Genomic DNA, 23,053 nt, shown 5'->3' with positions numbered 1-23,053 from the left:
GCTCCCTTTCCTAAGCCTCCAGAGCTGCACATTATTAAACTCTTTCTTTCCCTCCCTTCTCCTCCAATGCAACATTAAAAAGTAGCATCTGGAACTCGTAGCAGAGATGGAGGCACTGGGGTGCGACTGGCAGGAAGGGGCACCAGCAGAGTGCACTCTTGAGAAGTCGGCTGGGCACGTTAACATTGATGCTGCCGAGTGGTTGTGAAGGACCAGGGTGTAAGCTGAAGCCATGGGCAGGGCAGGGCCAGAAGGAGGAGGAGGGGAGCCTTCCCTGCCACAGTGGGCTCTTCCCGCACAGTACCTCATCTTCCAGTTGTTTTCCCTCTTGGCTTCCCATTTCCTTTCCCATGGTGTCTGGGACGGGTGCCACTGACACATATTTTCCACCCTTGAATGCCAGCAGAGGCTCTTCTTGTCCACAAAGGGCTTCCAGAAAATACTTCAGCACTGTGACCCTTTTGCAGTCGGCTGCAATAACCTACAGGGCAAAAGGAGAGAAGAAAAACAGCACTTTTTGAAAGGGAAGGCGAAGATGAGAGACACTCGACCGTGGGGCACATGAGAAATGTGTCAAAGTTGCTGGCGGTGTGCGTGCGTGGGGGAGACTGTGAGCGAGGGCCAAGGGGTGAGGACCGAGATCTTCTGAGGGAAGAAAGTCACTACCGTTTCTCCTTAGGTCACCTCGAGGGTGGCAGACAACCCCAGGACCAATGACAGGGATCCTCTGGGGTTGTGCCTTTCTTTCTCTGAAGTCCTGATATTGAAAGACTGAATTCTTTTAAGTTTGGTATCTAACTGATAGGAGGAGTGTGGAGTGCAAACCGCCAGCTTTCACAGAACACAGCTTTCGGTGCCCCTGCCACTCTCCATTCTCCTCCCAGCTCCCCTCTCGCCAGACTCCCAAAAGGAGAACTTTCAGCCTGAGTGCAAAATGAATGATGAGGGCTTTTCTGGCTGTTTCATTTCAGCCAGATCATTTTGGGCTTCCCCTGGCGGGTTCCTGCCCCACCTAAGAGCTTCTCATACTCAGAGACTGGTCTCAGGCAGGAAATTGTTGTCAGGAAAAGGGAGATAGGCAGAGCAGGTGGGAGGTGTTTCACCAAAGCTCTGCTTCTCCAGGGTTCACGCCATCCTGCTCCCATGTGGCCACATCAGCACATAAGCCAGTGCTGTCAGGGAAGCTGGGGCTGATTTAGCTGAAATGAAATTCAATATCTTGAGCAATCGTCAAATTTGTGGCTCAGATGAAGTTTCCATAGTCACCTTGTCTGGGGTCCTTCTCCTGTGAGACCAACATGCATGGTGGCCTCACCTGCAAACCCATCTGCTTTGCTTGCGCCCCCTCATGCCCTTTTCTCCATCTCTGGCCTCTGGGGTCCTCTCCTCCGTATGAAAGGGCACTCCCCAAGGCAGAGGAGGGGCCCTGCTTGATCTGCAGCTCAGAAGCTGGTGAAGGGCAATCCATGCAGGGAAACACACTTCAGTGGCCAGATATGCCACAGGGTGGCAGCCCATTCTCATCATCACGGACTCTAGCCCATATTGAGTGTCCCCTGCCCCCCAATGCTTTCCCACTTCACAATGCGAAAGCGAATTCTTTGTCTGTATCACACAATAAAGTATGAATCTGGAGTCTTGTCTGTCATGTTTGCTCACTGTTTTACAGGTGCATTTGTTACTCCCTCACCTGGACAATAACCCCAGTGGTGGCAAAGACTACATCTCCTTAGCACTTGCCCTTAGCACCCCTTGCCAGGGAGCGGGGCACACAGGAAGCTTATTTTAAGGACGGACAGGCACAGGGAAACTCGGCTGGGTACCACAAGATGCAGATGAGGCAGGCATGATCCATATCCTCTAGGACACTGTGGAAATGAGCACCACTTTGCCCGCTGGGCTGGTGACTCTATCCTCTAATCCTGTTCCCAGCAAAACCTGCTACTCTCCCTGCCTAGGAGTGCCCCTGCTTACCCTCACCAGTGGTCCTAGAATCATTGTAGGCCTGAACCTCAGGCTAAGTACGTCAACTACCTGCACCTGAGAGGCTAACCTAAAAGGTGCTCACCTACTCGGAAAAGACTTTGGAAAGAATAGCCGTCTTGAGCTTGGGGTGCCCAGTCCTAGGCTCACACCTCCTTGAAGGAGGAAGGAAGCTCTCCTTGGACCAGGGCAGGTAACCATGGATTCCATAGCGTGTATTCAAACATGTGATGAGGAAGGCTAGAAATACAGAAGCAGGGGCTAAAAGGCATTAAAGAACAGAGCTGAAATGAGTAATAGCCTGGCAGGCAGCACGCACAGTGGCCTCCCTGCATCCCCAGCCTCACACTTGCAAAGGAAACTTCTGCATTTCCACAAGACTGCCAGTTTCCTCTCTGTGGTCTAATTTTAACCACCTTGTCGTTACAGTGTGTGTCAGCCACCTGACCCCACTATGACCTCTGACCTTATGCCCCAGCTACTGCTTGCACTATGGAGAATTATGTAATGGGTCCAGGACTTTCCTTTTCGGTGTGAGGCTGCTACTGCTGAATGGCAAGGAGGTGGGGGTTAAGGGATGGGAGGAGGACAGGGAAGAAGCTTGCTGGGGTCCTTGGCATCACCTGGATAATGAGAAGTTATGCTGACACTCCTGCGATGTGCAGCAACCATCTGCCCAGAAGAGGAGAGTGTGCCCATGGGAGTGTGTGTGCTCACAGGAGGGCAGGAAAATTCCCGCTGTTAGAGTATAGGCTGGGTGGCATACTGAGTGGCTCAGGAAGTGTGTGATTCCTGGCCAAGAAGGAGAAAGGCCACACGTGTAGATGTGGACTCTTAGAGACGGGGATTTCCAGGGCACAGCAGGACCTAGGGACACAGACATCCTGAGCCTGCCTGAAGCACATCCTTAGCGGATCAGGGGGAACTGTCATTCACAAGGACTCCAAAGCAAAATGGACCCCCTACCCTTACCCCCAGCAATACTCCTGTTTTCATTTTCACGCATTTAGAAGGCACCTGGTTTCCCTGGAGATTTTGTTTACTAGGGACAATAGTCCCTTCCTTAGGGCAAGGGCACTCGGGCTGATTCTCAAAAGCTTTTGATCCAATGGGGTCTCTGAGTTGGTGCTGAGACGCCTGAAAGGAGTCTACCTGTTTGGAGAGACAAACATCACTTAGCCTTTTAGAAGAGTGTCACTAATCCTTTGCAATCCAACTAGCAGGGGAACAGCCAAGGTTGTACACAGTCTTCTTAGGTTTCCAAAGTGCGTGGTTGGAGTGAGAAATGGGGTTCTAGCTATTTGGTAGATGGGGAACCGCGAGGCAGAAGGTCTAGCGCTTGCCTAGGGGCACAGAGAAGCCTTCTGTCTCCAGCCTGCTGGCCTGTCAGGTAAAGCATTCTGCATTACGGTAGGAAGAATGAGCCTAGAGGGGTGAGAACCACAGTTCTCTTGGTTCTTGAGTTTTATAGATTTATGGGAATATTATCCTAGACAGTGCCTCCAGCACTTGAGTCTGGGGGACAAAAGTTCAAATATAGTTAATAAGGGACATCATGATGGACGACGCCCTTCAAACCACCCACGAAGAACCAACTCCGAGATCATCTTTGGCTGGCAAGGAGGACTTCCTGGTAGGAGAGGGGTTAAAGCTAGGCTCCCTGCTTGGAGAGGAAGGAGTCCAGATGAAGTCTATGACATAATCCCCACAATAGCTCTTTTCATGAGTACATTTTTCCATGCTGTATCAATGAAAAACAGAGAATGTAAGTGGTATGTACATTGTAGCTCTGGGCAAACTCTAGATTCTCTAGAGGGGAAAGAGCTGGGCAGGAGTGTGTTCCTCCTGGGCTGTTAACAGGCTACACTGGACTGGAGCTAGAGGTGGGAAAAAGGGCTGCTGGCTAGGGACTACCCCAGGAAACCTGGGCCAGCACCTTCTCAGTAGCAGTCATGGCCCTTCTGGAGGAAGACTCACTGAGTAGATTATCAGGAACTCCAAAGTCAATGGACAAAATGTCTCACACAAATCATTCCAGTCAGCTTTGAAACAAAACTGGGGCTTTAGGTCAGGGAAGAGCAGAAAGAAAGGCACCCAGAGAAAGCCCCTTTCCCTTCTCCTGAAGAGCATCTGAGGCAGCATGCCCCATCAGTGGGAACTGAAACCTCTAGCTTCAGGGCTCCAGTTATCACCCGATCAGGTCCACACGCAAAGAACCAAGCAGAAAGGAAAACTGAAAGTGAGATGCGGTGAGGCGGTACAGGAGCCTGGCCAGTCCCAGGCTCAGTTCCTTAGAAAGAGAGAATGTGAGCATGCAGGGGGTAAGTGGAAGCTGGAGTTAAGAGGAAGGTTAGGTCTTGAGGAAAGAAGGAAGAAACCTCTAGGTCAAGAGAGAAGAGAGAAGGCAGACTGAGTTACCGATCTGAGGTACCTTAAGGAACAACAGATAAAGAATGGAGTTCTCTGAAAACTGGTGACTCTCCATAGCCACTCAGCAGGGGACATGCCCAGCTTGGGCAGAGATGCCCAGGTAGAGCAGGAAAAGAGATCTAAAAAACAAAGAAAAAGAGATCTAAGGTGTCTTATGGAAGACAGGGGAGGGCAAGAGAGAGAAAAAGAACTGAGTACCAGACACCAGGGGCTGCTGTACTCTGGGTTATAAGATTTAACACCTCAGAGCAGCCATGGGGAAGGGAGAAAACCCCTAGTCTAGCTAGGGAACAGAAGGAGGGCTCAGAGAGCTGAACCAGGCTTCTCTGGATGCAGACTCCGGGGAATGAGGAACTCTTTCTTCAATATTGGGTTCCTGTTTTCTCCATACAGACTTCTTGGAAGGCATGAGCACTAGAGTCATTAGATTTTTCAAAATTTCTTTTTCTGAGCTTTTGGTTTCGAGGAATAAGAATTTAAACATGCATTATCAGCCAGTTCTACACATATATATATTTTTTTCTGGTCTTAAAAAGTCCTGCTTGCTATTACTCCTCTGGTTAAAGAGAAAAATCACACGGGTTTTCCCCTACAAACTCAAGTTTACAGGTTGTTTTTCTTGCTTCTCTAAATGTAGTCAATTATTCTCACATTTGTTGAAACCTTCAATCAAACTTTATAGCTTGTTAATTTTACAGAATGTCCTTAGAGCAAATAAGATGCAGACAGGAAAGTGAAGTCTTGCTGAGATTATTAAGAAACCTTAAAATAGCCTACAAATCCACCACCAAGGCTGGTAAAATACAAACTGTTTGGCTGGTTTCTGAGGTCAATTAACAATGGGTTAATTATCATCTTTAATGAGCCAAGCCTACAAGAAACTGAACTCAGACTAAAGTGTTTTCACAAACTGGGAACCTCTAGTTATGCACGACTCACCCTCACAGGAGACTGAAGGGTGGGTAGGACAATTCTGTAGTGGCCAAGGGTGGGTCAGCCTAAGAGGAGGCCTGCCAATGAAAGTTCAGACCCAGGGAATCCTCTGGAGCTGGGAGGACAGAGGAAATGGTTTCTTCACATTCCTAGGGGGAGGGGCTTCCAGGCTGGGAGCAGACTCCAGAGGCAGGAGGGAAGCTGGCCACAAGGATGAACAATCACTCTGAAGACAGAGACAATCGTTTATAACAGGGAGATAGACATTAACAGCCTACCTGAAGCAGAACAAACTGGTTTTGAATTGTGAGAGAGGGTTAGAAGGGCAGAGAAAGGAAGGACCAATGCAGGGGCTGAATGCAAAGGGGTCAGAGGGGGAGAAGATGTGGGTCCTTGTGCCAGATGCATATACTGACAACCCCTGGGCATACTGTCCAAGGGTATCAACTCAATCAGCATTTCATTTTCTCTATCCCTGCTGTAGGAGGACCTCATTTCTATGCTAGACAGCTAAGCATAGGTCTCTCCCTCAGTCCCTTTTGATCCCAATGTCCAGACCCAGCCCTCCCTAATTCTATGGTTGGTCTGGGCTAGCCGAGGGGTCAATGGGTCACAAGATGAAATGCTAACAGCATTGGCCAGCCCAAAGCAGTCACACCATTCCACGTGTCTGGTCCTAACAGCTGTGTTTCCTTCTTAGCAGAGGCAATGTGGGCCATTACCAATCAGCTGGCAATGCATAGATGCCTGTTTGGAGTGGTATGCAGCCTGTTCGCACCACCCATATTCACTGTGTCTGTATGTGTGTGCCTGTGTGCATGCACACACTAGCTTTAAGTTTCCAAGAGAGAGGGGGCATGGGAATTGGCAAATGGTTGGATGGGAAGACTTGGGAGTTGGGGGAGAGAATACACCAATAGTTTTATTGAAGATTCCCAAAGATACAGGTACTTGGCTACTGAGAGGGAGATTATGTTCACACTGGAGACATTTGGGAGAACAGAGGAGTTGTGAAGCATACACTGAAAGTGAGAAGGTTAGTACAGTAGGAAAAATGGGTCCATTCTGGAAGAGGTAAGTTGAGGCACTATAGGGAGCTGGGCTTCACAGTCAGGCTATGAGACCTGAACCTGAGATCATAAGACGTAAACCTGAGTTCAAGTCTTAACAGCCACTTCCTAGCTGTGTTTCCTTAGACAAGTTACTTGACATCTCTGAGCCTGTTTGCTCAAGTTGTTTTTGAGGTTTAAAAGAAATAATAAACATCAAATATTTAGCAAGGTGCCTAAGCCCAGTAAGTGCTCAATAAAAAAGTGGCTGTTATTTTTTTCTTCCTGCTCAGAGGTGGGAGGAGCACTCTGCTTAACACCACTGAGGTGTGTAGAAACCAGACTCAGAGGTAAGGAAGGAAGCATGGGGCTGGCACACAGCCTAGTGCTGAGGGGAGAGGCCCTGGAATGCTCACCTGGATGTCGAAGCTGCTGAAATATTTTATTCAGAGCTAAGGTGTTGGATCCAGGCTGCTGGGCAGGTCACTTGGTGGAGGGAAGGCCCAGCCTCTCTCTAGCTGTTGCTCTTCCTAATTCTCCTAAAAAATTCCTGGGCTTAACCAGAAAGGCATGCATGCATTCTATAGGACTCCAGAGAGGCCCTAAGGGTCTGGGCCTCTGCATACCATGCACACATCAGAAATAAAAGCCTGTCGTGAACATCACAATTGCCTTGCCCATCTGGTCCCTTCATATTGTGGTGTGTGTATGTGCGCGCGCGCATGCTTTCTCTTTGTTAACGGCATCCTCCTTAAACAAGGCCCTGCTGCATCCTTGCTCCAGGTCTCTCAATACAAGAGAAATGATGAAAAAATTCCCAATGAGGCATTTTCTTCCCACCTGTATTTCCTGACCTTGGACATTCTGAACAAAGCCAGATAGGAGTCTGGGCTCTCTTGGCAGAGTACAGCTTGCTCTTCTTGAACTGGTCCCTCACGGAAAGAAACTTTTCTCTTTTAGAGCTCTGAGCTCTGGCTGTACAAGCAAGGTGCATTCTTAACAGTGAGCGTGTCACAGGGATTAAGCTATAGGCAGCGGTAGCTCGGGCTGCAGTCCAATCTGCTTCCCCTGCAGAGTGCTCCGAGAGCAGCCACCCAAATTGGCAGGGGTTAGGGGCGGATACTGGCACTGCCAACACAAGCCTTTCAGGTCTGGTTGGCTTCAGCTGGTCTGAAACCTGGAACACAGGCGCTGGGGCCCTCACTTACTGAACCAGCAGGGGAGGCTACAAGCTCAGCCCCTGGGGATGAAAGCCCTTGCATCTGTCTCAGTCTGCAAATATCCACACGCAGTCTGCTTCTATACTGCCAGTTAGTTTTGGGCCAGGAGCTCCAGTTGCTCTGAGCCATATTCTTACTTGCCTTCTAGACAGGCAGGATCAGGAGACCACCCCTTAGAATGGTGCTCAGGCCCCTTCACCAGATTTGTTCCTGGTTTTATTTATTTTATGTGTGTATGGGAGATGCCCTTTTTGAGACATTGGTAGCATTTAACACATTCAGTCAACATTCAATTCAACAAATACTTACAAAGTGCCTACTGTGTACACTAGACACTATTCCAGACCCTGCAGATTCAGTAGAGAACAAAGCAAAGTCCTGTGGCTCCAGTGTGGGGGAACGGGGGGATGTCACATTCAAACCTCAAAGACTCCCCGTATCAAGAGAGAAATAATACCCCCCCCATACATTACCTAAAGTACTCAGGAGGCCAGAATTCTCATTCCTCTTCCCTCAAGGGAAAAGGGAAAGGCAGCCTGAGGGGAAGAAAAGCTCCTAGCAGAGACCTGGCCCGCTGCTCCTTTACCCCTTTTAGGCAGAAGGGTTGCAAGGAAGTCAGGATGAGGAATTCCCTTGGGCTTAACCCTGCTACAAAGATGAAATCCTAACCTTTCTCAATGCTTTCTAACACCCACCCACCCCTCTATTGTGGTCTCTATTCAATAGAGACCTCTAGTGGTCTCTATTCCCTAATCCTCAAACCCCAGGCCCACTAGATATTCCCCTGCATGCCATTTGCTCCCCTTCCCACCTGAGACTTTACAGGTTATTTCTCCAGCCTACAGTGACCTTACCTCTATGCCATCAACTAATTCTCTTATCTTCAAGTTTGATAAAAAGCTTTTCTTTTCAAGAAAACTTTGTCTAGCCTGCCAGTCCACTGTCCACACATTTTTCCAAAGGCCCTAACATGTGACAGGGACTATGCTATACATCCTGGGCACACAAGAGAGAACAAGGCAGATGCAGTCCTTGATGTCACAGACTTTTCAGTACAGAGAGGGATTCTGCAGTAACTGGACACTAACCTCTTTCAAATGCACAGTTGTTCCTTCAGCACCTATGGGCTAGTCCTTTTCCTATACTTCATCTTCTCTGACCTCATTAGCAGCCCTCAACATCTGTATTACTTATATACCACAAAGTGAGTTACTGATCATTCAAAGCCACACTAGAATCTCATCTCTTAGCGATCCAAGCCTTTCTTGAATATTGCAGGTGGAAAGGATTCAAGACCCTGGGGAAGCTTTTAAAACCATCATTACTACTCAGCCAGCATGGCTCAGTGGTTGAGCGTCGAACCATGAATCTGGAGATCACGGTCTGATTCCCGGTCAGGGCACGTGCCCTAGTTGCGGGCTTGATCCCCAGTAGGGGGCGTGCAGGAGGCGGCTGATCAACGACTCTCATCATTGATGTTTCTATCTCCCTCTCTCTGAAAGTAATAAAATATATATATATTAAAAAATAAATAAAACCACCATTACTTAATGTTTGAGAAACAAATAATTCAAAAAAAATCCTCACCAGACATGCTTTTTAATGATTTTAGAGAGAGACGAAGGAAGAGAGATACATCGATCAGTTGCCTCCTGCATGGCCCGCAACCTGGGTATGTGCCCCCGACTGGTAATCAAACCCATGACCTTTTGATGTACAGGATGGTGCTCCAATCAACTGAGCCACACTGTCCAGGACCAAATAAGTAATTTTTATTATTACCTACCTAATAGATTTTTTTCCCCTGTTAACTTTTAGTCCAGACTATGTATATGAGAGGTCTGTTACTGTTTTGAATCTACAAGGGAGCTCATTTCCTACCAGGGAACCCCATTTCATTTTTGGACTTTTCTAATTGGTAGAAATATCTGTCCCTTTTAAACCAAATCTGCCTCCCAGTGCTAATTCTGTTCTCTGGGGCTACACAAAAAACTGTAATTCTGCTTCTATGTGACTGGCCTCAAATTATTTGAAGTCTGCTGTTGCACCTTCTCTAGGCTAAACACTTCCACTTCCTTCAACTGTTCCTCACTTCAACTGTCTCCTAAACATCCTGCTTATTTTTCACTATGACTTTCACTGAGACTACTGTGTTTCCTACGGCGAGTGCCCATAGAACAGAGCGGAGCATCTCCTCCTTGTTCCGTTCTCGATGCCTCGACTCTATGAACAGGCTACAAGGCACTGGTTTTGTTGTCCACCACCTTGCACTAACAACACATTGTGAGCTTTTAATCAACAAATCCCCCGTTTTCACATATATGACTAAATAATAGCTCTGCCCTCTGAGTGCAAGAACTCCTAACTACTCCCTTTGGTAACATCCCTTCACTGAGGTCTCCCCACACTCTAGGACACCCTGCTGGTACTGTGCTGCACACTACCTGCTATGCAGCTGGCTTTCTGCATAAGGTAAGGTTATGCATTTATTCTTATTTTATTTTCTTATTTTACTTTATAATTTTATTTACTTCTTTCACTGTAGCCTGTAAAGTTCTCTTTGGATTCTAAATTTGTCATGAGAATGTATTCCCTCTCAAGTTCATGACATCCATAAATTTGATCTGTTGATTAGTTTACGCTTATTAATATCTTTCTCCCATTATTCTGTTGTATTTTCTTTTTTTTTAAAAGGTCTCAAATGCTTCAAATTTTATTAAGATGCTCATACACACATTTGCTACTAAAAATTGAAATAATCACATCAAAAAATTTGTTACAGCTCAAATTTTCCTTATCTATGCTGCTGCATAATGACCTTAAAACTATTAGTGAGAAGACAAAAAAAGTACGACAAGGTTTATAGCTAAGTCAACTCCATGCCATAATTCTCTAGGATAATATCATCAGCAGGATCTCCATGAAATAGGCAATAACGACAGCTACATCTAAATCTTCTGGCTCTTTCTTCAAGCTCACGTTTCCTCTCCTCTGGGTCTTTTTTAAGCAGAGATTGGGTACGGTATCTAACAAGTTGTAATGTCCTTAGCAGCCTTTCTTTCCGGACAGATGCCAATGTCTTCACTCCACGTCGCCTCCTGTAGAGCAGGCCTTGACCCAGCCCCAGTCCAAGCCCCTGTGACTTTTTTTCTTCATCTTGCAGTTGGGGTGAAGGTTTTGGTGGAAGGGAACAGAATTTGGGACTAGGGTTCAGAGTTAAGTTGCTAAGGTTGTTTGCTAGTACTTCTGAGACAGCTTGAGTGCCAGCTGAATTTTCCTCACAGGGCTTCGGAGAAGACTCTGGGGTCGAGGGTGGGCTAAGCTTCTTTGGTGAGTCCATTGGAAGGTCTAGTCACAGCCTGATGCTCCTCCTAGGGTTCTGGCAGAAGGTGATGCTCAAAACTCTCAAATTGCCACAGAGCAGCCCAGCAACAGCAAGAAAATTGCTAAATGCCCTCTGTCGTATTTTCTTTCTTAAGTAAGTTTCCTGAGGGCAGGCACTGTAATTTGCATGTACACACACACACACACACACACACACAGAGAAAATCTATTTGCAGCATACACTATGTGTATTTGGACAATGGAGGTCTCATCATGGGAGGCTGACGGCAGCCTCAGGACATTATGATCACGGAGGGATGCTAATAACCACATTGTCTACTATGTGAATCATGCTCCTTGTGTTGTGCAACACAGACACCCTGGACAGACTCAGAGATGCTACTTTCTGCTTTGGGTGGTGTTCCCCGTGAAGTTTGGGCTCAGTAATTTGGGATACGTGCTCTCTTTTGACAAGCTGCCTACAGAGTTTCTAGTTTGAAATAAGATCCCACAAGAAGCCAAGCTCTGGGCATATCACACTTCGCCTTTAGTGGAGGCTGTTGCCCCAGGGCAAGGTATAACACATCTCAGCAAGAGGTGAGACTTACACTCTTCAAAGCAGGGGTGTTATGCTCTTGGAAAAATTACACCTCTATCTTGAGAATCCCCACAGCAAATTAAAACTATGAAAAATATAAAAAATACAGAAATTCTGAGGGTAGGGCTGAGGTATAAGGCCACTTTAAGTTGCATTTTCAGGTCTTGCATCTTGAGTCCTGAATATTAAATGTGGCTAATAGCACCCTACAGTTGGAAACAAGACAAGCTTTGCTAACTAGAGCTAACTAAAGTCTATTCAGAGTTTGAGATGAGGTATCAGTAAGGCAAATATTTGGCACATAGAAGAAGCTAAATAAATATTAGTTTCCTTTCTTCACCCCTAAACACTAAAAAGCATTTTTTTTTTAATCCACCTGAATCAGAATCACATAGTGGATTCCTGAACTCTACTTTGGACTAAATAAATTAGTATTTCTGGGGATAGGGCCTTGTACTGTCACTTTAAACAAGTCTTGCAGGTACTTATGAACACTGAAGTTTCACAATCACTGCTTTAAAGGCTGAAAGGATAGGTGGTTACAATTTTGGTCAATTCTTTGAAATGCAACTCTATTTTAGCTAAGGTACAAAAAATACCACCTTGTAATTTTCATGGCACTTTTAGGTTCTATAAAATCCTTAGCACCCTGTGAAGCAGTTAACTATTACATTCAGATAGTGATAATAGATGTGAGGAAACTGAAACTTGAGTAATTTAAATGAGATTTGAAGCCAGATGCAATGACTTCCTAGCCCGATGTCCTTGCCACCTTACCAGAGCCGCTTCCTGGGTGAGCACCACTGGGCCTTCTAAGGCATAACAACAAAGTTGTGTGCTTCACTCGCCCTTAACGGTTACCAATAACAGAATGGCTGCTACATGCCAGGCACTGTGCCAAATGCATTTCATGCACCAATTCATCTAATCTCGACAACCCCATGAAGTAGGTACAGCCATTATCTCAATTTTATAGATGAGGAAATTAAGGCATAGAGTTAAGTAACTTGCTCAAGGTTATACAGTAAGTAGAGGAGCTGGAATGTGCCTCTTCTTTTAATCAGTGTCCAACTGCCACAGTTCTCAATGGATCCGGACCATTTGCCTGTGCTTAGGGCAGAGATGTTTACAACCTCACAATGGGAAAGATCTCATCTAGTACAGAAACTCAAAGGGGGGCAGTCTCGCCCTGGCCAGGTAGCTCAGTTGGTTAGAGCATCGTCCTGATATGCCAAGGTAGTAGGTTCAATCCCTGGTCAGGGAACATACAAGAATCAAGCAATGAATGCATAAATAAGTGGAACAATAAATCGATGTTTCTCTCTAAAAAAAAACAACAATAAAAAACACAACAACAAACAAACAAAAACCAAAGAGGGCAGTCTCTTGTTGCTGGTTTCTGAAGACTGAACTCCTTCTGGGCTGGGTATACTTCTCTTGGGCTGCTGACGTGCCACAGGTATGGGAAAAGCAGGGTCTAGAGGAAAGTTCACTTCATGCTCTCCTAACTTGGGCGAGTTACTGAACCTTGTTTGCAAAATGCAGATGATTCTGAAGACCTCTTTCCATTCTTAAAGGTTTCTATGATTCTGGGAAGTCATCTTGGAAAGGAAGAGAGGAAAGACAGTTCGGTTCTGCCATTGACCTTGATGGGAGAGCTCAGCTCTGTCCCAGAGGGCAGTCCCAAGGGCTGGGCTTGGCCTTTTTGGAAGGGCTGATGGTTCAGAATCTGAACTAACAGTGAGGCTGGAGACAATTCCTGATGGAAAAAGGTGGTATAGGTTCTTCTCGTATGATAAGCCACTAAGGAAGACTTGGAGGGTTTTATGGAATCATTAGCACAAGGTTCCCCTCTGGCCACAGAGCAGAGGAAGAAACAGCAGATCAGTTTATAAAGCTCCAGAGTGGAAAATTTCTGTTGGTGTCCAAACTAAGTTTTTGGCTTTCTGTGAGGTTTGGAAAGACTTGTACTGATGTTTTAATCACCTGTTTAGTGTTCTGAAGCCTCTTGTCAGAGGCCACACTGAGCCTGCTCCAGCAGGCAGTGGGGAGCTGCTGGCTCACGTATTGTGCTCTTTCTGTGAGCTGTTTCTTTCCCATGGCCATCTCCAACACCCTGTAGCTCCCTCCAGGCCACTTGGAGGGTATAAGCCAAACCTGTGAGTCCCATAGGAGGCTGAGGACAAGCTCTCTGGCTAACTTTTCACCGGATCTGAAGCCAGGAAAGGCTCTGGAAAGCCAAGGTGCAAAGAGGTAAAGGGTGGTCTCTGGAAACCAGCCTGCCAGCAACACCTTTGTATGGCACACACCACCATCTAGACATTCTAAAGCCCTTGGATACTGATCATGAAAGAAGTCCTTACAAGTGGAAAAGAATACTGAATAAACTCAGGTTGGGCACGTTCTAGAAACAGAACTCATGAGCATGCAAGAAGCCCATTACAGAGGTTTAGGGTAATGGCAAGTAAACAAAACAGCATTTTACTTCCTCTGCAGTTTTCACTGGTCACAGCTTCTTGATGGCTGACATATCGCATTTTACTGGGAAAGTTGTGGTGGAGAAGAAGTGGTGACTGATGGTTGCTAGGAATTATGTTATTTCATTTGATTATCACAGTAATCCTGTGAGGTAGAAAGAGGAAGAGGAAGCTGAAGCTCCGAGGAAAGAAACATCCAGTAAGTGGTGAAGCTGGGATTTGAACCTAGATTTGTCTTACTCTAAAGGTCTGTGCTCAGTCCATTATATTTTGCTGCCTCTTAGAGAGGTAATGATACTTTTGGAGACAGAGGACCTACTTCAAGTCCTTTTCACTAAAGGATACCCAACCCACCTCAGCAGCCCAAAGCCCCGCCCCCAGGACAAAATAAACACTTATGATGAATTTGCATTTAGATGAACACAAACCAAATGGGCATTTGGCTAAGTTACAGCAAGAACAGAGATACTAACATTAAAAATTTATCAGTGATTAATCAAAGAACTTGTATGCATAAATGTATAACCCAGGGACACAGATAATAGTATAGGGAAAGCCTGGGGGTGGGGCGGATGTGGGGTGGAGGGGATCAATGGAGGGAAAAAAGCAGGGACATCTGTAATCCTTTCAACAATAAAGACAAATTTAAAAAAAATTTCACAGAGCACCCGCCCTAAAAGGAGTTCTATCATTCAGACTCATTTCATTACCCTGGATACAGTATAGGCAAGACCTCAGCTAATCAGCTGATGAGCTGAATGAATATGGGAAAATAGTCACTGTTGGATATCAAGTCAAGACCTATGTATGAATGTCCCCAGAAAGTTGTTTGCACTACACAGTCTTGACCTCTGGATATATTGTAGAGAGGAAGGTCTATCAGAGAGCATGGGGACAAGACAAAGGAAATCAAAGCTTCCTTCTTCCACGTGGCACACAAAGGCTACACAAATCCGTCATCTAAGAAACTTTTACCGTGCAAACAACAGTATGTTGTTATCTGGCAACCCTGGATCCTGATGGAAGAGATGAAGGTGGAGAAGAGAAAGAGTAGTTTCCTACCATGGAATTTTTTCTTTCCTTTTCTGTTCTTTCGAGGGGAAGCTTCTTCAACTGTCTGCTCTCTCTGAGAGTTCGCTTCCTTTTGTCTGGCAAGACTACTCCACACATGCCATTCATTGTTCCCTGCCCAGTTATGCCAATGTGGCTTCCGATGGAGGAAGGGAGGGGGTCTTTCAAGGGAATTCTGCTTACTGAGGGAAGAAAGACTCTTATAGTAGCACATACTGCCTTTTTTCAGTGACCTCAGAGGGACCTACTTATAGAGGCTACAGTTAGAGAGACGAGAGAGAGGAAGGGAAAGAGAGGAAACCACGACCAGAGAGGTCTTAAGTCCCACAGGAGTAACTGAGGACAAGGAAAAGGCTGTCTTGTCACGAGGGCAAAATTAACCAGGTCGACCTGATTATAACAGAGGGAAGGAGGGTCATGAGTGGGGGCAGAGGCTTACAGACCACTGCATACATGGGGAGTGTAGGAGAAAAGTATTTCAAAGCCGATGACAAGGCAGACAGGAAACTTACATGTCCTTGCTGACAGGAAAAAGAGTGAAATTTGGGTCTTCTCTCATCTGCAGGATTTCTAATAGGCAACTGAAGTTCACCCTCTTCCCAAGGATGTGCTGACAGCTGGGAATACTGCCCTTCAGGTCAGGCAGGGCAGGGATCTAGACCTCTCCAGAAGTTCACAAAGAAGTTCAGTAAGGACTCAAACCACGATCCAAAACACAAATGGGACTGCCATTTCCTGTTGGGTTTCCACGCTGTAAAAAAGTGGGGGAGAAATGCCAACTACAAAGTGCTCTGTCTTCTGTGGAAAATGGAGTAAGCAATGTATCCAGCTCCAGGTTTTGACTTGTAAATCTAAGTGAGAACTAGTTGCTAGCTGCTAGAGGATTATAGTGTTAAAGAGACATTCCACCACCCAACCTGCCAGCCTTTCTGCTCACTGTCCATGGACTTCTAGGGAGCTGATGACAAAGTTGTCTTGGGCCTGTGCAGGAAGGGCAGCCTCGGGCTTTGGCAGCTCCTCCTGGACCCCATTTCACTGTCCTGTGTTCTCAAACAGTTCTGATGGAACAAGCCATCTGTGAAGGTTATTTAGCTTGGAACTGGAAGAGGGTGAGGATGTGGAAAAAGTAAACTGAGCAGCCAAAGGATAGGGCCAAAGAGAGAGAGAGAAGGCAGGTGGCATGTTCATGGGACTATGTGCTAAGGCTGAGTGGGGTGGGATTGCAGAAAGGAATGGTGCCGAAAGGAGGCCAGCATGGGAAGCTCTGGAATGCCCAGGACGGCATGATTTTATTTCCAAAGTGGTGTTTTGCTCTTCTCCTTCAAGGGCACACAAACTCTCACTTGAGGGTTTCCATTATAGGGAAATCCTGGAATAATTCCTTGCATTCTGAAAACTACCTGAATCCTGCCTAATTTCTTGCTGGGCCCAAATCATAGCCTAAAAGGTAAATCTAACAAGTGTTTTGTTTTATTTTTTACACCCAAAGCCACAATAGCAAGAGGTGAAAGGGTAAAAAATGAAGATGGTAGAGAATATGAGAAAATCCTTATGAATTACAGAAAACAGAAATTATAGGGTAATCTGAGAAAATATGAGAATTTGTTGTAAATTGGATTATAACTTGTTGTTTCTTTGGAGTCTTCTTAACTGCCCCCTCCCCACTTATTATGAAGAACATATATGTTGAGAGAGGCTTATTTTTATAATCTAGGCATTTTCACTTATGTTATCTTATTTAATCCTGACTTAAATCTTATGAATGGACTGCTGTCATCCCCATTTTACAGAGAGTTAAACTCAAGCCCAGACAGAATAACTTACATGGACTTTTCTTATGACCAGAACAGAGCATAATGAAGACTATGACTTTTATTTAGATTAGGGAGATGTATTTTTCTGCAGGTCACTCTGGCAAAATGGCATTAGAATTTATAGTATCTCACCTGATCCATTCCTAATCACCAAGCCTATGTAGTATATATATCCTCACAGGATTTGAAAAAAATAAAAAAGCTGCTATTAGAATATATTTCTGATTCTTTACTAAATCTTTCCAAGTTTTTAGACTAAGAACAGGGGTAGAGACAGCCAGCCAGTAACTCGGAACACTGCTTACTCTCCTCTTGGAGACACACATAGAAGGACATGCAAACATTACAGTGTCTTCCCTTATCTGTGGTTTCATTTCCCACAGTTTCAGTTACTCCTGGTCAACTATGGTCCAAAAATATTAAATAAAAAAACTCCAGAAGCAAACAGTAAGTTTTAAATTGTGCGTCGTTCTGAGCAGCATGATGAAATCTCACGCTGTCCTGCCCAGGGTGTGAATCACCCCTTTGTCCAGGGTATCCATGTTGGATACTCTACCTGCCTATTATTCACGTAGTAGCTGTCCCAGTTATCAGGTTGACTATCCCAGTATCACAGTGCTTCTGTACAAGTAACACTTATTCTACTTAATAATAGCTCCAAAGTACAAGAGTAATTTAAACTCTATCGTAGGTATGTATGTATAGAAAAAGTATATTTAGGGTTTGGTACACCCTGTACTTTCAGGCATCCACGGAGGGTGTTGGAATGAATCCCCCGTGGACAATGTGCGACTACTGTATAAACTAGTTTAAAGTATGTTTCAGTGCTTCATACTGATAAAGAGAGAGAGAATTTCTGTACCAGCCTGTACTACACACAGGGAAGGCTACACACAGCCTAAACTTTTTTTTTATTATCGACAACACAGCTAAAAGCTGTCACTGAATCCTGTTATTTAGACTAAAGCCACTCTTGCTGCTGACAAGGCAGAAAAGAAGTTCAACGACAGCATCTCTTCTAGGAGGCACTGAGATATGGTGTCACCTTGGCTTCAAGTACCAGGCCAAACTGAAGCTGCTTATAAATGTGGAGTTTAAACACACGGCACATGTTAAAAACAAACAGTACAAGAGGCTAAATTTTAAAAACAAAATCTTCTCACCTCTGGTTTCTAGAATCTCTGTTCCCCAGCCCTGTTGCCAGTTTCTGGTATGTCCTTCAGAGATATTTATGCATATACTACCATATATGATTAAGTATGGGCTTTCTATCTATTTTAAATATATTTATATAAATGAAGATAAACATTGCCATTTTTTAAAACTTGACAGAGTTATCTTAGAGATCATCAAAATCATTTGTGAAGCACACTTCATACCAAATGCTAAAGGTCATCAACAATAAGGTTCAAGAACAGATCTGGAAAACCTAATGTGCTTATTGCAACAGAGTTTCTCTGGGTTGAAAGGACTGGAAGACCTAGCAAAGGCAGCACAGGAAAGCAGATAGGAGCAAATCAGTCAAGCTCATCGCTCATCGTCAGGTCCAACAGGCCTGGGAGTGGTCAGCAGCAACAGTCCCCTCAACCAGGCAGGGTCTCAAGTGACAAAAAGCTGGGCAAGAGGGGCTGCATTTACATATAAAAAAAGAATATGAAAATATATGTATGTGCTCCAGTCTACATGCCGCCCTGAAAGAGCTCCTGCACCAAAGGGTCTTCAACAAATCTGAAGGCAGGAAACAAATACTGCAACATGAAAATTAAACTGTGTTAATTGCATCACTATGTGTAAGCCAGGTGCTTTGCACTTCTGGAGGCTCAGACACCGTCTGTAAGTGCCAGTCCCCCTCTGAGGAACCATATGCAGCTACGATGGAATAGAAAGCAAAGCATTTGTGGTGTTTCAGGCTGATCTCACAGTCTGAGGTTCTAGTGTGTTAATGGTTCCCTATTCCAGAGCAGGTTGTAACTCTGCTTCGTAGACTGTACTTACTGAAACGTTTTAAGGTATTCCACTGAATTCATTCAATAAATATTAAGTAACTGCTATGTGTGGCAGGCCTTATTCAAGGAACTAGGACTACAGCAATCAATAAAACAATGTTCCTGATGTCACGGAGCTTAACATTCTTGTGAGACTGAGAAACAAATAGGCAAATAAATACAGGACAAATAGTGGGAAGTACCATAAAAAAAAAAGTAGGGTAAGAGGGGCAGAGAGAAACAGGGTGGGGAGAATATTGTTTTTTTTATATAAGATGGACAGGGGAAAGGCTCTTGGATAACATGCAGTTTGATCAGATGTGAAGGAGTGAGCCACAAAGCAGAGGGCCCTCTAAGGTAGGTAGCTGGAGTGCCAGGGAGCCCTTTTTCTCCCAGAAGGGCTTGCCAGCTATGTGCCGCAGTGTGAAGAAAAGTGAACAGGCCCTTCCAGCCCAGCCGGGTGAAAGAGGAGGCCTTCGAGAGTTTATGTAGCTTGCATTGTCTCCATGCAGTTTCTGGATATTTTCCATCACAGATGAGAGTTTTATGTTGAATTTTAAATTGACCACAAATATTTAACTTCTCTGGACCACAAATGCAGTATCTTCTCTGTGGTTTAGCTGGCACCAAGTACATATTTACGAATCTCTATATGTCTGCCTGTTATTTAAATTTCTCATAGAAGTGCCAAGGTCTTTAGTTTTATCCCTTCCCACTCCATATTGGTGGGTCTGAACCTGATCAGGCCTAATTCTTGGAGAAAAGAGGTATCTTTATAATTGGAGCTTAGAATCTTCCTAGTTAAATTTCCTTTTACTGATTTCCTATTTAAAGATACCACTTGAGGGTCTGTTCCAAGATCTTGTATTTGAATTACAATGTAAAAATTTAAAAAATTCTGTTTCTCCACTAGAGAATAAAAAATAAAACTTAGTACATCTATATACCTCAGCTACATTAAAAAGCAAAACAAATAACAAAAGAAAAAAGCCAGGTGTAATGAGGCCCAAACTTCTAAATGTGTACTCTTATTTACTACTTACTAATTTCTGAGAATTATAACCAGCACCAGAGCTACAAAGAATATAGGAAATAAGTCCCGGCTTCTCAGCTGGGTTTTTGATAAACTAAATTGGGAAAGGGCCCTGGCTGAAGAGCACAAACTGGGTCACCTAATCCCAGAGTCAGCTTCTCTTCCCCAGTGGCAACAGAGCCATATGGCATTTTTATCAAATAAAGGCATTCAAAACAATCACTCCTACCCCATTTTAGATATCTGTCACTGTCTTCTTTCTCAGTGCAGCTTACTGGGCCTTTGGGCTATGGTTCTACTCAGATTCAGGCTAAAGAGTTGAGACTCAGTACAGAAAGACTTGAGGGGTATCTTCCTCAACACTGGATTTCCTGAGTTTGCAGGAGAGTAACAGAGCTACTTGTTATGATATAACAAGTCACACAGATATAAATCCATGCAAGCACATTTTAAGAACAATGCTCATCTTAATAAAATGAACAGTGACTTTCAAAGTATTCAACTTGGAAGACTAGACACTCATTTTTTAAAAACTAGCATTGCCTTGTAATTAGAATGGCTCTAAATACATGCTTCTAGCTATTTTGTCCACCCTTCCAGTTTTCCACTGAAATGACTGGGGGAGAAAAAATGAAGAAAGCATATATCGGTACTAGGCAACCACATACCAGAAACCATGAGGAATTTTCTGCAAGACAAACTGCAGATGGGACTGGAATGAGGAAAATGACAACTGATGTTCAACCCTTTGCCTGCCTGATAAGGACGTAGATGAGACCATAGCAGCAGTACCCCACTAATGCTCTTATCTGGGAGCAACTAGGACAAGAATCATAGTGGGTGGTAGCACACTTAGAAGGGCAAAACAGGATTCGACCAGGGTATCAGGAGAAACTTAGCACTTGCTGGCTTATAATTGGTGTTGGTGGCCACATGAGGCAGAAGGAAGACAAAGCTGAGGTTGGCTTCTAAAATAGGCAAAATTGGAGATTTAAAGATGGTGGCGGACTGAGTGGAAGCTACACTGACACTCTCCCGGGACCAAACTGGAATTACAACTAAAATACAGGAAAACCATCCTGAATGATGAACTGCAACTGAAGACGAGCTGGAGAGCACCCTCATAACCAAAAAGGAAAAGTGGAGACCACATGGAGACTGGTAGGAAGTGCGGAGGCACCAGAGGGCTGGCTGGGCTCCCACAGGCAGCAGCTAAAGGTCCAGAGGGATATCTCAGCTGTGGGGGGTTCCCACTGAGGACTCTGGGGTCTAAACCCCAGGCTGGGTTCCTAGCCAAGAGTACCAGAACTCAGAAAGGTGCCCACATAACATCTGGCTGTGAAAAGCAGCCGGGTTTATCTGCTGGGGAGAGAAGGCTGAAAATGCAGACACCCTCTTAAAGGGCCAGTGCACAAAGATTCATGTGCAGCCACTCACCTTGGACTCCAGCAGAGGTAGGGCAGAGTGGACTGGAGATATGTGAGGAGAATCTAGGGCTGTGGGCTCTGGAGATACAGCTCAGAGGGCACCCCTCTGGATTCCTGTGCCCAATCACTCCCCATACTGCAGAGGATATCTTTCTTAGGCAGATATTTTGCTGCTTTTGCCTGGAGGGGGGGAGCAGGGAAAGCAATTGCCCTATCCTGCTGGAAAGCCTCTTGCCCTACTCTAAAGAGTTTCTACAGCGGGAGGCTCCGCTTGTTAAGAGACTGATAACAAACAGCCGCCTGTGGAGTTTCTACAGCCTGAGACTCATTAAAAGAATCAGATTAATCAGACTGCAGGCAGAGGCAGACTTCAGAGTTCTTTGAGTCTTTGCCTGATCTGCTTCTGGACCTGGGCCTTGGAAAAGCAGACTTTGGTGTGCATCTTGGTCCTGTCCAAACGCACCCAGCCCCAGCAGAGGAGACCTCAAGCCCAGCGTTGATGATAGCTCAAAACAGGATACTCAGGGCCGGTCACAAAAGGTGTCTGACATCGGCCTGCACCAGAGACCCTCCAAAAAGAATGAGAGTCCTAGCAGATCTACCTAATACTTAGAAACAAACCCAAACAGGCAGCCAAAATGGGGAGACAAAAAAACAAGCCCCAAATGAAAGAACAAGAGAAGTCTCCAGAAAAAGAGCTAAATGAAATGGAGATAAGCAATCTACCAGACATACAGTTTAGAATACTGATTGTAAGGATGCTCAACAGCATGAAAAAAGATATGCAAACTATGAAGGCAATTAAGAATGACATAGCAGAAATAAAGAATACATTGGAAGGAATAAACAGTCGATTAGAGGAAGCTGAGGATTAGAGGACAGGGTAGGAAAAAAATCACTCAATCAGAGATCCAAAAAGAAAAAACAATTAAAAAACAGAGGAGGTCAGTCTAAAGGAGCTGTGGAACAACATGAAATGTAACAATATTCACATCATAGGAATGCCAGAAGATGTTGAAAGCAAGCAAGGATAGAGAACCTTTTAGAAAAAATAATGGCAGAAAACTTCCCTAACCTGGTCAAGGAAAAAGTCACACAAATTCAGGAGGCACAGAGAGTCCCAAGCAAGAAGAACCCAAAGAGGCCCATGCCCAAACACATCATAGTTAAAATGCCAAGAATTCAAGACAAAGAGAGAATCTTAAAGGCAGCTAGAGAAAAGCAATCTGTTACCTACAAAGAAGCTCTCATAAAGCTGTCAGCTGACTTCTCATCAGAAACTCTACAGGCCAGAAGGGAATGGCATGAAGTATTCAAGGTAATTCAAAACAAGGATCTGAAACCAAAACTACTCTATCCAGCAAGGCTATCATTCAAGATAGATGGTGAAATAAACAGCTTCCCAGACAAAAAAAAAAGGCTAAAGGAGTTTATCACCACCAAAGGAACTGCTGTAATTAGAAGTAGAAAAAGAGAGAGGGAGAAACATAAGCATAAAGAATTAAAATCGCAAAAGATAAGTATCTATCAATAATACCCTTAAATGTAAAACAACTCTACAAGTTCAAGACGACTGAAATCATATCAAGCATCTCAGATCACAATGGTATGAAATTAGAAATCAACTACAGTAAAAACACTTAAAAGCATTCAAACACATGGAGGCTAAATAGCACGTTATTAAACAATGAATGGGTTACCAATAAGAT

At 44.8% G+C, this 23,053-nt stretch overlaps 2 protein-coding genes across 4 annotated transcripts in view; both read right to left on the bottom strand.

Annotated features, from left to right (window-relative positions):
• Positions 1-23,053, bottom strand: part of SMG6 (SMG6 nonsense mediated mRNA decay factor) — a 207,268-nt gene that overhangs the window by 22,311 nt on the left and 161,904 nt on the right. For all 3 annotated transcript variants that reach the window (XM_016211134.2, XM_087825965.1, XM_016211135.2), the window contains one exon: positions 305-481. In XM_016211134.2, coding sequence (XP_016066620.1) covers positions 305-481 — 177 coding nt within the window. The remainder of the gene's footprint in view (positions 1-304; positions 482-23,053) is intronic.
• On the bottom strand, positions 10,465-10,955 carry LOC148091221 (developmental pluripotency-associated protein 3-like). The gene has a single exon (XM_087826550.1). It carries the CDS (start codon positions 10,953-10,955, stop codon positions 10,482-10,484), a length of 474 nt encoding a protein of 157 aa, XP_087682676.1. The 3' UTR covers positions 10,465-10,481.

The sequence above is a fragment of the Miniopterus natalensis genome, chromosome 17 (assembly GCF_054644295.1).
Source record: "Miniopterus natalensis isolate mMinNat1 chromosome 17, mMinNat1.hap1, whole genome shotgun sequence".
NCBI lineage: Eukaryota > Metazoa > Chordata > Mammalia > Chiroptera > Miniopteridae > Miniopterus > Miniopterus natalensis.
This window is presented reverse-complemented; position numbering and strand designations above follow the sequence as displayed.